This window comes from Diaporthe batatas (genome assembly GCF_019321695.1).
Source record: "Diaporthe batatas strain CRI 302-4 chromosome Unknown Contig00003, whole genome shotgun sequence".
Taxonomy (NCBI): domain Eukaryota; kingdom Fungi; phylum Ascomycota; class Sordariomycetes; order Diaporthales; family Diaporthaceae; genus Diaporthe; species Diaporthe batatas.
Window position 1 is genome coordinate 2,873,831 of NW_025408550.1, and position 13,410 is coordinate 2,887,240.

Below are 13,410 nucleotides of genomic sequence, written 5' to 3' on the forward strand. Positions count from 1 at the left end.
TGGGTGGGTACCCCGTGCCTCCCTGCCTCCCTAGCCCACAAGTGCCTGGGACCCTAGGTGGCAAGCATCCTGGCATCCAGGCATGCAGACGGGATACTCAGGAGGCGCGTTCGGGTGGTGCCAACGCACAGACAAACCCGCAACCATGAGCTCATAGGGGGGATTGTGCGGACCCCAAGCATATCTCGGTACTGCATACCGACGCCAAGATGTCGAATTCGGATGTTGGTTACTTTCCCATCTTGACATCGCCCTCCTTACCCACGTCCTTCTTCGTCCCACAGGCTCCCTCAACTCCGGCCTGGAGGATCGACCTGCTCAGCCCTGTCACCTGTCAGACAACCTCAAGCCGACACGCCGACAACATGACCGCCCTTTGTCGTTCCTAGCGACGACACAACTGTGCACCGTCCAGCCGCACTCCTTCGGGCACTCGCACGCGACCGCCTTCTTATCCAAGCCCTACCTGGGTACCTACCTATATCCGCCTCGGTCCCGTCAACCTCCAACCTCCAACCTCCAACCTGACCCTGATCCGTCCTGGTCACTGCTGCGATACTCGGGCCCCTTCTCGAACATGCCGGTTGCCCGTGCACAATAACGGCGATCCTCTGTATTTTCTCGACCTGCCCCTACCACCGACACCACCACCATGCTGCTGCTCCACCAGACCGGTAGCCTGAAGATCGGGGAGACGGTCCGATATACAGTCACATACACGCCGTCACAAGATCGTATCCTCCCCTCGCCTGAGTGTCTATACCTGCGCATAAAAAACAGTTCCGCCATCGCCCTCCGCGCTGCATTCGTACACGGACCCTACAACCTCTCCGCCGCCGCCTATCCCGCCACCTTCAACCCCAACGAGAAGTTCGAGGATGCGCGCCTCTACGGGGTTCCAGAGTTCGAGCCCATGCTCAAGGCCGGCGGAACCTGGACATGTCATTTGGTAGTCCCCGAGACAATCAGGCAGACTGCCGGCACCGGGGGTTCAGGTCATTTCGGCAATGGCCCCGAACACGATGGGGAGAGCGTCTCATGGATCATCGAGGTGGCGTCACAGGTCATCTTTTCGGCTTCTGCTGCCGTCCACTACGACGTGCTGCTCGCGCGGGATGAGAAGTCTTTGACATTAAACTCTGGCATTCCTGTTGTAGGAAATCATGCTCAAGTTCCTCAACCGGGGCGGGTCAGCGACTTCCAGCAGGGCAAGGGCGCCAAGGACGGTCGCCACAATGCGCAAAGCAAAGGCGTATTTTCCAGGGCAATACATCTGAAGGTTGAAGACACCGCCAGCCTCTGGAATACACCCGAGTTGCCGGGCGCTGAGCAGTTACCGCAGCCGCTTGATGCTACCAAGGGCACTGGCTCTGAGGCGACCCAGACAGCTCAGGCTGGTGACGAGCATACTGAAAAAGATCGGAAACCAGCAAAGAAGAAACACGTGCACTTGGTTATGCTCACACACGGTCTCCACAGCAATCTGGGCTCCGATATGCTGTTTCTCAAGGAGAGCATCGATGCCGGTGTCAAGCAGGCGAAAATCGATGCCAAGCAGAGACGAGCCAAGGAGAGACAAGATCAGTCCCGAAAGGCCAAGGAGTCAGGATTCGAAGAACATACCGACTCGGGTGTGATGCTGGACGATCCCTATGATGAAGTTCCAGAGGACGAGGAGACCATCGTTCGTGGCTTCTCCGGCAATGCCACCCGCACGGAGAGGGGGATCAAATACCTGGGCAAAAGACTCGCCCGATATGTCTTGTCCATCACCTACCCCGACCAACCTTTCCTACCGTCAGGTAAGGCAGCTCAAGAGGTCCTCTCGCATAGCTTTAAAGGAGACACGAATTCGCAAAAGGACGCTGAAGGGAAGCCGACCCACAAGCATAGCTCCATCCACAAGAATGCAGCAGGCTTCCAAGACAGGGGCTTCACAATCACTAAAATCAGCTTCATCGGACACTCGCTGGGTGGCTTGGTCCAGACATACGCCGTGGCTTACATCCAGAAGCACTCGCCACAGTTCTTTGACCTTATTAAACCCATCAATTTTATTGCACTGGCATCCCCGTTCTTGGGTCTCAACCACGAGAACCCAATGTACGTCAAGTTCGCACTGGATTTCGGGCTCGTTGGCAGGACAGGACAGGATCTTGGATTGACCTGGAGGGCCCCGACCATTGCGAGGAACGGCTGGGGCGCAATTGTGAGCAATCTGGGCGAGAATGCTCACAAGAAGGTCATGGGAGAGTCTCAGTCCGAGTCGAAACCGCTGCTCCGCATACTGCCCACAGGTCCAGCGCACATAGCTCTGAAGAAGTTTCGAAACAGGACTGTGTACTCCAACGTCGTCAACGACGGGATCGTCCCGCTCCGAACTAGCTGTTTGCTGTTCCTGGACTGGCAGGGACTGGGCCGCGTGGAGAAGGCACGGCGGGAAGCCGGTCTCGTCGAGACCGTTGTTGGATTTGGCTGGGCTGAGCTCACCGGCGCAAACGTTACGTCGCCTCGCAGTGGTCCCTGGACACCCAGGGAAGGCAGCGATAATGACAGCCCTGCCTCAGGAGCGGTCACTCCTGTGGGCCACGGCGATTCTCACGAGGTGCCTCAACCTCCAAATGATGCCATGATGGAGGACGACAGGCAAAGTCTGAGGACCGTCACCACGCCGTACCAGGACGAAGGACATCCGTCATCCACGGCAGTCACTAACAACACAAATCCGTTCTCCGGGTTTTTCTCCTTATTCAAGAACAACAATGAGCCTGGTAAACCGCCAGCGTCGCCAACCACGAAACAGAAGAGAATTTACCAACGCAGCCAGACTCTACGCCTCGACGAGAATGCTTCAGAATCCTCGCAGTCCTCTCAAAAGTCCAAGGTGACGTCTGGTCACGAATTGGGTGCAGATGGAGAGAATGACCTTTCGGCACCACCGAAAACGACATTCTTCGAGTCCGCAGGAGATCTCCTTAACCCAAAGCTACCCTCTGTAGACTACATCATCGATCCTTCCACGAGGCCGAGAACCATTTTTCACGATCGAGTCTACCACCCAGAAGATATTCCCTCACCACCCTTAAAGAAGCGGCCCACTGGCACCTTGGCCCTGCGTAGGAAGTCATTTAACACAGTGGCATCTTCGTCGAGCCGCAATTCTCAGTCGGCAACCTCTTCGGTGCATCAGCCTCCTGCACATCAAGACTCATTATCCTCAACCAAGGATTACGACGACACGGAAAATACGAACCCGGACAAGGACCCATCCGAGGTTATCGACAGCGCAAACATGAAAGTAGAGGAGAAGATAGCTCGCGCTTACCACCGCAACCTCTCTTGGCGGAAGGTCTTGGTTAAGCTGGAACCAGATGCTCACAACAACATCATCTGTCGCCGCATGTTCGCCAACGCATTCGGCTGGCCTGTGGTCAAACACCTCGTCGACGCCCACTTCAGCGATTCGTGCGCGGCCCGTTTGCGTGACGAAGATGAGAAGAATACTGAGCGAGCCAAAGCGGCCAGCCAGCCTCCAGCTGAAGACGGCGGCGAGACGAGGTCGGAGCCTGGGCCGACAGAAGAGGCTATGCGTCCAGCCTCTAGCAGTAAAGATCAAGGAACCTCACAGAAGGCTTCGGAACACGGCGGACACAATCGGACGATGAGCGAGAATCTCGAGGCGCAGGATAGAGTCCTGGACCTGCCGAGCAGCTCTGTGGACCATTCCCCGCCGAGAATGCATCCTGTCCGTGAGAGAGTCGACTCTGTGGATTGGAGCGACAGGGACTGGGCAGACTCGGAAAGCGAGATGGACGACACGCACTCCGGCGGCAGCCAAAAGAAAGACCAGGGCCAGGCAAGCAAGACGACACCTCATGAGCGCACTTCTAGCCCCATCAGTGGGTTCTGGACGGAGAAAATAGTCGGGAAAGGCGCGACAAAGAGAAGGAGCAATTCGCCAAGTACGCATACGCAGGTCCCAGAGGGCCTGATCGTGGCGGAGCCTTCGATGGTGGTCTCCGGCAGCGCGGGTTCCACCGGTGCCCCGGCTCCCCCGGCTGCCCCGGTTGCCCCGAGTGATCCGGTTACAGCAACACCGAAGCCGGATGACGTAGATTGATACGATTCATGGGCATGGCAGAGAGTTAGAGGGACAAGGCCAGCCTGCATAGCATTATTCGGGAAAGGCAAGGCAACAGCGGTTGCGATGGACATCAGAACTTAGCACCATTAATACATCAAGAAACGCGTACTCGCAACCCACAGGACCGCACCTCGCACGGCGCCGAGCAAGAGATCCTGTCTGATTCATCCTAGATTCATTACGGCCGGTGCTCCCCGGAATCTGTGCTGTGTTTGGCGATCTGCTTCCGCTGGCAGCTGGCCGCTGGCCGCCTGGAGATTAGATGGGCACTTTGCAATGAGACTGGGGATGGTCGGCCCCCCATGAAGGGCAGGCCCAGCCCCTCGGATCCGAGGCTCGGAAAGTATCAGCCGGTGTCTCGGTGTTGGCGCACGCAGCACAACGTAGCGAGCAGTGTCAGTGCTCCATATTTACCAACACTATGGGAGTTTCATTCCAATCTTGGACCGTAAATGCAACAATTGCAGAGATGCTGCCCATAAAGACAATTTGTGTATCCTTCGTTGTGACCAAGTGGAAGCCGAGCCGCGAGAGGATCGGCGCCGCGGCCGGATCGGCGCCGAAATGAGACTGATCGGCGGTTGCACGGCGTTGAAGCCGACGGGCTGGCACTCTCTGGCTCGAAATAGCTTCGTTACCCCGCGAATGTTGTCCCCTGAAAAGCACGGTTGAGGTAGATGTGAAATGCATAAGCAAATTATGAGGCCCCATCTGCCAAGACGTCGGGATAACATTGCGTAGACATGTTCAGAGTGAGCAGGCTCTGGTATACGGATCCGCAAACTGTGCAGGCCTGGCTGACTGCATACGCGGGTCTTACCACACATATGGACAGGGCATACACGCCCTGTGACTCCGTTGCTCCGTGGTCATCGCGGGATCCTGCTCTGACATCACTGGCGGACCCTGCTGCAGTGGCTGCATGTCCGTCATGGCAGGATGGCAGGCAGGCAGGCAGTATTTCTGGCCAGGCCAGTGCTTGGCCCAGGGGCACTTCACACGCCACAATCTCGAGCCCCTGGCGGCGAGCCGCAGTCGGCGACAGCGACAGGCCCCCGAAAAACAGTCAAGTTTCGGCGAGAAGGAGGACAGGGCTGATTGGGAGGGTGGTCATGGCCGGAAGGGGTTCGATTGGCCATCCAGATGTGGGTGGTCATGGGCTGGCCAGTTGGCCGGAACGGGGCCGCTGACGAGTAGTTTCCGACTATGTCCGTTGGAATAATGATTCCCATTGCGGGTGGTAGGCTTGAGTCGCTCTTGTCGCTGGCAGCAACAACCATAAGGTCGGTGCCTCTGATCATACCGAGTCCGTTTCACAAGGCAAATCGGGCCTTGGTCGGTAATGATTGTTGTAGCGAGTCGGCTCCGCATCGGCATCTTTCCAGCTTCTTCTAGAAGCGCGCCAGGGGCACGAAACATATGCTAATAAGTAACACAGCAGCATGTGGTGATACGGTTACGACCCTGGAGTTCTGGCCAATGTTGTTGTTGACTTGCCTTCCGAATGAGGTAAGTACACGCAGTCTGTGTGTACCACAGTACTCCGTACTCCGTAGATGGCCCAGCCATGCACATCAGCCACCATGAAGAGTTCGCCTCTATCGACGATGCGGGGTGGTATCACAGGCGCAGCTTGCAGGACACTTGGAGGCTCTATGCAGCAAAAGGTTCCGCGGCGTCGGGACAACAGGACGGTTCCAAGACGGCCGACGCTGCATGTGCAGCCATGCAGTCAAATCGGAGTGGCCGTGGCTCTGGAAAGGTTGCAAGGCAGGCGAGATGATGCAACGGGTCAACGGGTCGAACATGGAAGGAGATGGCTGCGGCCGCAGCGGACTTTAGCCTCTTAGCGGAGTGACTAATCCATCCCGCGCGCGACTGCGGTTTGTAATGACACCGGCCTTTTCTAACACCCAGGAATCCACTCGTGCAACAACGATAGGAACGCTCTGGAAACACAATGCCTGCAGAGGCGAATTCACGCCCTTGTCCTACACGTCAGGCGACACCTGCACTGACTGACTCCAAGGTTCCCCAAGCCACACTCACCACACACACCACACGCACGCACCGCCAACATGGGCGAGTATGCAACTCCCTATCCACCACCGTTATATACCAACTTTTGGCCATGGACCTCCCTCGACAAACACCACTCTATCTATCGTTGGTACCGTCTCATTCGTCAATGGTCCAACCCGGTGCACCGTTTGTGGCTCGCCGCGCGGGAAGACCAAAAGATCAACCGGCCGGGCCCCCTTCGTCGTGCCCACAGCCTGTCTGAGGGCACTTCCAGGACTGGCCCCCCACACGCATGCCTAGGTATATATAGTATCTTGTGCCCATGACCCGGCCTCAAGAAGCATACACACCCGGGGTCGGGGCGCTGGACTCAGGTGTGGGACTATCCATGGGTAAGCCAACCTAGTCACGGATCATCGGGCTGGGTGCTGGGTCCAGTTTGTAGCTTCTCTCCTGCCTTCAATACAACAATACAACCTCATACTATCCTGACACGGCCAGATTATGAACTACACAAGGAAAAGTAAGCCTCCCCTCTCCTGCACTTGCCCTCTCCCCCGAATGGAATGTCGCCTAGTGTCAAGTCCACGCCGACTAACAGCCTTCAAGGAGCTCTCCTCGCCTGTGACTTCTGCAGACATCGGAAGCGGCGGTGCGATGGAAACACCCCTTGTTCGACCTGTGTCGAGGCAACAGCCGACTGCGTCTATAAGGAGCTTCCCGTGGATCGGTAAGTATGACACATGAGACACGCTCATACGCTGTCTCGGCACCTCTCTCGAGTCCAAGGCTAACCCTTCGTCCAGAGTTGAGACATCTTCATCCTCCCAAGGAGTGGTCGCTGAGAGACTCAGCCGGATAGAGGCGTGAGTCCTGCCCTACAGCCCTGCAGCTTTTCCAGGCTCCCATGGTGGCGACAGGCTTCACCGCTGGCTGAGGGCCCTGCCTCGTCAACCACCTCCCGCCCCGTTCCTCACTCGCTGCCACCCTGTTTCCCATCTTGGTGTGCTCCGCATCTGCTGACATTGGTGGGCAGGCTGTTGGAAGAGCAGGGGCAGAGATTGAGTGATATGGCGCGGGCAGATCACTATGCTTACAACTCGACAACTCCTGCCTCGTTCCCGTCCTTCCGCTCTTCCCCTCTGATCCCGGCCGCGTCGCCACTCTCCGCGTCCAATCGATCTCTGGAGGCTGCCGACGTCAGCTTCGAGAATGCCCAGTTCCTCATCCCCACCCGTCACACGGCCACGTCGACATGGCTGCTGTCACTCCCAGCCATCCAGTCTGTCATCGGAGATTATCCAAGGACCTACTTCCACGAGCTCGAGGAGAGCACACCGCTCCCCCGTCCCCTGGACCTCGTCAACCCCGAGCCCATCAGCTGGCCCTTGTTCGCGCCAGGGCTACTGCAGGAGCTCGCTGACGCCTACTTCAGGCATGTCTCGCCACATCTTCCCTTGTTCTCCCGGCAGTACTACGAGAGTCTCCAGAGCGACCTCTTGGAGAACGGCCCCACACAGGACATCGAAACCGCCATCTGCCTTTGTATCTGGGCTCTGGGCTGTGTAGCTTCCCAATCAACCAAAGCTGCTCTCCCTGAGGACGAGAGCGGGCCTGCCGAAGACCTCGGACTGGGCTTTTTCCAACCTGCTCTGAGGATTATCCTCTCAAAGTCCATGTGGGGCTTCACGCCCAACCTCAGAGTCTGTCAGGCTCTGTTCCTGGCAGGGACGTACTTTTCCTATCTGGGTCGACCGCTTCATTCATGGAAGATGATATACACAGCGGGCCTTTCCATCGCAGCCAGCTATGACTTAGCACAGACGGAACCGGCCCCGACCGAGCCAGAGCAATATCATGAGGATCGCCTCCGCATATTTTGGTGCTGTTTCACAGCCGAGTGGTAAGCAGCCCGGTGCCTGTGCTGACGGATGAGCCCCCCTCCCTTCCTCCCAACAGAACACCATCAGGTGTTATATTCACTTGTTTCCTTACAAGTGGACAAATTGTCATTGTTATCTTCCCACTAACACCCAACAGTGATCGAGCAGCCACTCTTGATGTCGTCCGTTCTGGAATAGAGCCGCTTGGCGATAAGATACCCCTACCCCGGAGCTTCGATCTCAGCGATCACGATGATTTGATCTACTTTGTGGCCGAAACAGCCATACAGAGGTTGATAAACAGGGTACACAGCTCTTTATATTCTCCCGATAGCATCGATGTCACCGTGCTTTCGGAGACGGTGCCGGCTGCCGCCAACCCAAACCTCAACAGGCTTGTTGCCATCAGCTCCGAACTGAACCGGCAACTCGAACAGTACTATATCTCGATACCTATAACACCGCCTATAATGGCCGACCCAGTCTCCAACGACAGGAGGCGCATACTAAGCCTACGGTACCACCATGCTCGCCATATCATATACCGCCTTTTCGTCGTCTACGTTGCTTCTTACAAGTACCTACCGCCATCACCGCCGATCCTTCAGGGCCCGTCGAGGTCCCCTAACACTCAATTCTTCCCATTGTCTCCAATTCCTAGAACAATCATAGAGAAGTGCCACATTTGCATCCAGTCATGTGACGCGTTCCTGCGGGGGGCTGTTGATGTCTTGGACAAGCGGTCTCCCTACCTGTGGTCGATTTCGGACGGGGCATTGGCATGCTTCATTGTGCTTTTCCTGGCGAGCCAATCTCCATATCTCCGGCACCTGACGCCTGACGTTACAGGCCTGGCGGACGTGGTCGTAGCGAAACTTCGGAAATGGGCTACTCCTGGGTCGGTTTTTGAGGCCCAGGTGAGCATCGTGGACGGCCTCATGAGCCGTTGATTAGGTCTGATGATGACGTTGGACGTGTGAGATTGGGCAGTTACACTACATGTGTATTGCACTGTACTTTTAACCTTCACGGGGGTGGTGATGTCTTGATGGGGCGGATTGAGCGATGGGGCTTTTGACTGGGGTACTGGTACCAGCCTCCGCCTGGTATTCAAGTAGACTACTTGGGACGTAGATAGTTGGTCAATGTTCTTTCCTAGCTCGGAGAATTTAGGGGGGGGGGGCATATATTGACTTTGTACATATATATATATATGTGTGTGTGTGTGTGGTCTTGTGGAGCTGATGGTCTCTTGGGTTTGCTAGATGGGTGTTTGCTTGTAGAGCAGAACCAGAACCCTCAGGGCAATAGCAGATTTATATTCGTCCACAGAAGATTGTGAAGTCACTATGAAAAGTCCTATATGGCAAACTTAACTAAGCTAATCTTGAAAGATACATTATGCCTTGTCCCTTAGAGACCCCAACTGTTTGCTTCTAGCTTAATAGAGGAACTTAAAAAATATAAATAGTCTATATATTTATATAGATGTATAGATATATAGATATATGTACACACATCAGAACAGCAGTTTAATTATTTGATTAGGTGGTCGACTTGAAACACTTGTAGAGTAACCTCAGGTTGTTTCTGCCCTCGCCGGCCCTCATAAGAGCCGCTGTTTCTAAGGTCGACTGTGCTGCCCGGGTGCTTACTTAAGTATGTACTGTAAGTAAGACAAGGTACTCGGTACGGAGTCCCGTGGTGTGCGATACAAGATGCGTGCACCCTGAAAGCTAACGGTACACAGTAAAGTGGCAGCTGCGCAGGGGCCCCCCAGGACTACTACTAAGCTTCCGGTATGCAGTGTGGTTCCCGCGGTGGGGCGGTTCTGATTGCCATGATGGACCAGGGTGGAGGGCTGTTTCGTCGGCTGCTTGGTGGGGAAGCGTCATGCGGTAAGGCATCCATGCTGCTGGCTGTGCTGTCCCTGAGATGGACTTGTATGTCTGTCTCTCTCTGCCTCCGACCTGGCCACACACCAGGCATGAATCCATCCCACCGCAGACCCAGCTCTTGAAACCATCGGACCCCAAAACGCACGTACTGTGTACTACTACTATTGATCCGTTCGCACCGTCTTGCGACCATCATCCAATCCGGCTCCTACCTCAAGCCCATATTACCCATACCTGCCCTGGCCTGGGCCGCAGCCACCCTCCCGACCCTTTCTCTTCGCGCCACGCCCGAATCCCAAGCCACGGCCCCTTCCTCTGAGCCGCCTCCTGTCCGTCAAAGGTCCCTACTCTCCCATTGAACCCGCCCGAATCCCGCCTCTACTGGGCGGTCGCCAGACTCACCGTGGTTTCGCACAACTCTCTGCCAGCAGAAAGATCGGCGCCTTCGTCCTCGTGCTCCCCTTCCCCTGGCGCAACAGCCCCGCCACTCCTGTCCCGAGGCAACCTCTGGCGCAGCACTGCGCCGTGTGACGCTTCGTCGCCAATATGGGCGCCTCAATCATTCAGATACAGCATGAAGGTGAGTGCTGACTTTCGCTGCGGCACACACAAGTAAATCTCTACATCCCTTGCTGATTATTGTGATCCGCCCAGTCATCATCAACACCCTGAGGGACATCACCAAGGGCGACGTAGGCCAATCCGCAAACCCACCGCCTGCACGCAGGTCAAGCCCCAGCGACTAACTGACGGTGCCCTTGCAGTGGAAGGTGCTTGTTGTCGACGAGTTTTCCAAGAAGATCATCGATAATGTCGCCAAGGAAGATGATATCCTCAACCAGAATATCGCCAGTATGTGTTGGCCCTCCTCCGCACCCAGGGCCCGCCCATCGCTGACGCCGTCTAGACATCGAGCGCATCGAGGAGAGGCGAGATAGGAATCCGACCATGGACGCTATATACTTTGTCTCTCCCATGCCACACATAGTCGACTGCCTGCTCGCCGATTTCGACCAACGAAGGTACCAGAGGTCCTTCATCGTCCTCACCGATCTTCTGCAACCAGAATTGCAACGCCGCCTGTACTCCCACCCGCAAGCTCGAGAACTTATCGCCGATTATCAGATCCTCAACATCGACTTCTTTCCCCGAGAGTCCCATCTGGTCACCTTCCGCGACCCGTGGAGTTTCCCCACGTTATACCACCCGGGCTGTAATCATCTCGTCCGGGAACATATGCAGGCATTGGCGCAGAAGGTACGCACCACCAAGGACCCCCTTCCTGCAAGCCGCGTCAAGCCGAGCTGACGTGGCCCCCGTACAGATCACCAGTGTATGCATCTCGTTGGGCGAATACCCGAAAGTGCGATATTACCGACCCCAAAACCCTTCACACGACGCAAGCGTGCTCTGCACCCATCTCGCCCGCTTCATACAAGAGGAGCTTGATAACTACGCGAAATGGAACCAGTCCTTCCCTCCGGCATCCAGCAGGCCGACGGGTGTGCTCTTGGTGACGGATCGGAGCATGGATCTCATGGCGCCTCTAGTCCACGAGTTCACCTACCAGGCTATGGCCCACGACCTACTGACCATTAAGGAGGGCGACAAGGTCACTTACCACATGACCATCAACGAAGGCCAGGAGAACGCTGAGGAGAAAGACATGGAACTCCAGGAGAAGGACAAGGTCTGGGTTGACAACAGGCACCGGCACATGAAGGATACGATCGACAAGCTCATGGGCGACTTCCAGAAGTTCCTCGACGCGAACCCGCAGTTCAACGACGGGGACCAGAAGGTCAGCCTGAACACCATCAAGGACATGATGGCGGGCCTGCCCCAGTTCCAGGAGATGAAGGAGGCTTACTCGCTGCACCTGTCCATGGCGCAGGAGAGCATGAACATGTTCCAGAATCACAAGCTGCCAGACATCGCATCAGTGGAGCAGACGCTGGCCACCGGACTGGATGAGGATCTGCGCAAGCCCAAGAACATCCTCCAGGAGGTTGTGCGACTGCTGGACGATGAAGCTATCACCAAGCCAGACAGGCTGCGCCTGCTCATGGCGTACTTCATCTTCCGGGACGGCGTGATTGAGGAGGATGTCAAAAGACTCATGGCCCACTCAGCCCTCGAACAATCTCAATGCAACACAGTGAGCAACCTGGATATCCTTGGGGCTCGCATTCTGAAGGGACTCAAGGAAGTCCGGCAGCCACGGCTGCCACTCTTCCCACTTGATAAGAACATACAGCTGAACGAGGAGTACGGACTCTCGAGGTTCGAGCCGAACGTGAAGCACATGCTCGAGCACTTGTGCAAGGGCACGCTGGATCCCACGACGTTCCCGTACACGATACCGCCAGCAGATCCTAATGAGGATGTGGTGGCAGGGCAAGGGTCCCTCCGCGCCGCAAAACCGAGCTGGGCTGGTGGAGGACGACGCGTGGCTGACAACCGACAGCGCATCATCGTCTTTGTCGCAGGCGGCGCAACATATTCGGAGTCTCGAGCGTGCTACGAAGTCTCAGAGAAGCAAAACCGCGATGTGTTCCTCGTGACGAGCCACATGGTCACCCCAAAGATGTTCGCCCGCCAACTAGGCGACCTGTCAGTCGAGAAGCGGCGACTAGACCTCCCCATGGAGCGCCCCAAGCCGAAGGCACCGGCCCATCTCTTCGAGCGTGAGCGGCCTCCGCCGCCGCCGATGCAGACCGGGCCACCACCACCCGCTAAAGGCGGTCCGATGGGTATGGCCCCCGGCCAACAGCGCATTCAGCGCGCACCGCTACCGCCGGGCGCGGGAGGACTCCCGGGGAGACCAGCCCCACCTACACAGCAGATGTCGCAGATGTCAATGGGCGGCAGCCCGGCACCACCAAGGCCGGCGCCCCCGATGAACGGCGGCGGCGGCGGCGGCGGCAGCTACTCGTCGCCGACACCGCCGCCCGACGACGGCAAGCTGCACAAGAAGGAGAAGAAGAAGCGGAACATCTTTGGCATGAAGAAGTAGCGGCTCTCAGACTAAGACTGCCGACTTTCTTCATGGGCGACTTTGCTTGCTTACCACACCTTCTTGGCTCTAAACTCTTTGCCGCGTTTGTTTTGGATTTTCACCTGGGCGGACTTGCGTGTCTCTATATCTGTGTTGTGTATAGATGGTATTGTGGGCGTTGTTTGAGTATAGGAGCCCCACCCTTTCGATGTGACTGCCGGTCCCTTCTTGCTGGCCTAATCACATTGTACACATGAAAGCATGAGCACGGCGTTGTTTATTTTCACGGCCGGGGATGTTGTTGTGGGTGGCTGTCAGCAAGCACGTAACACCGGCCTGCTGTGAGCGTTAATAGGACAGACGAGACGTACGTACTGTACGCATATCAGTAGAAATCCCGCCACAGGTACATGAGCTTGATCAAATATCAAGGCTCGAGGGTCTTGTGCGCAATACAAACAACTT

At 56.3% G+C, this 13,410-nt stretch overlaps 3 protein-coding genes across 3 annotated transcripts; all 3 read left to right on the forward strand.

Annotated features, from left to right (window-relative positions):
* Positions 1-214: 214 nt before the first annotated feature.
* KVR01_002908 (uncharacterized protein) lies at positions 215-4,774 on the forward strand. Its single transcript, XM_044786575.1, has one exon. It carries the CDS (start codon positions 653-655, stop codon positions 4,118-4,120), a length of 3,468 nt encoding a protein of 1,155 aa, XP_044647923.1. The 5' UTR covers positions 215-652; the 3' UTR covers positions 4,121-4,774.
* Positions 4,775-5,870: 1,096 nt separating this feature from the next.
* Positions 5,871-8,999, forward strand: KVR01_003101 (uncharacterized protein; the record flags this gene model as incomplete). Its single annotated transcript, XM_044791356.1, has 4 exons — positions 5,871-5,906; positions 7,357-7,590; positions 8,340-8,566; positions 8,711-8,999. 4 exons carry the CDS (start codon positions 5,871-5,873, stop codon positions 8,997-8,999), a joined length of 786 nt encoding a protein of 261 aa, XP_044648116.1.
* A 1,494-nt stretch (positions 9,000-10,493) lies between these two features.
* On the forward strand, positions 10,494-12,963 carry KVR01_002498 (uncharacterized protein; the record flags this gene model as incomplete). The annotated part of the gene is made up of 5 exons (XM_044786829.1): positions 10,494-10,527; positions 10,602-10,639; positions 10,712-10,799; positions 10,855-11,204; positions 11,272-12,963. The coding sequence occupies 5 exons, from the start codon at positions 10,494-10,496 to the stop codon at positions 12,961-12,963; spliced, it is 2,202 nt and encodes a 733-aa protein (XP_044647513.1).
* Between the last annotated feature and the right edge of the window lie 447 nt (positions 12,964-13,410).

Excerpts from the sequence above, each read along its gene's own strand:
- KVR01_002908 (XM_044786575.1), top strand. The coding sequence starts at position 653 with ATGCTGCTGCTCCACCAGACCGGTAGCCTGAAGATCGGGGAGACGGTC.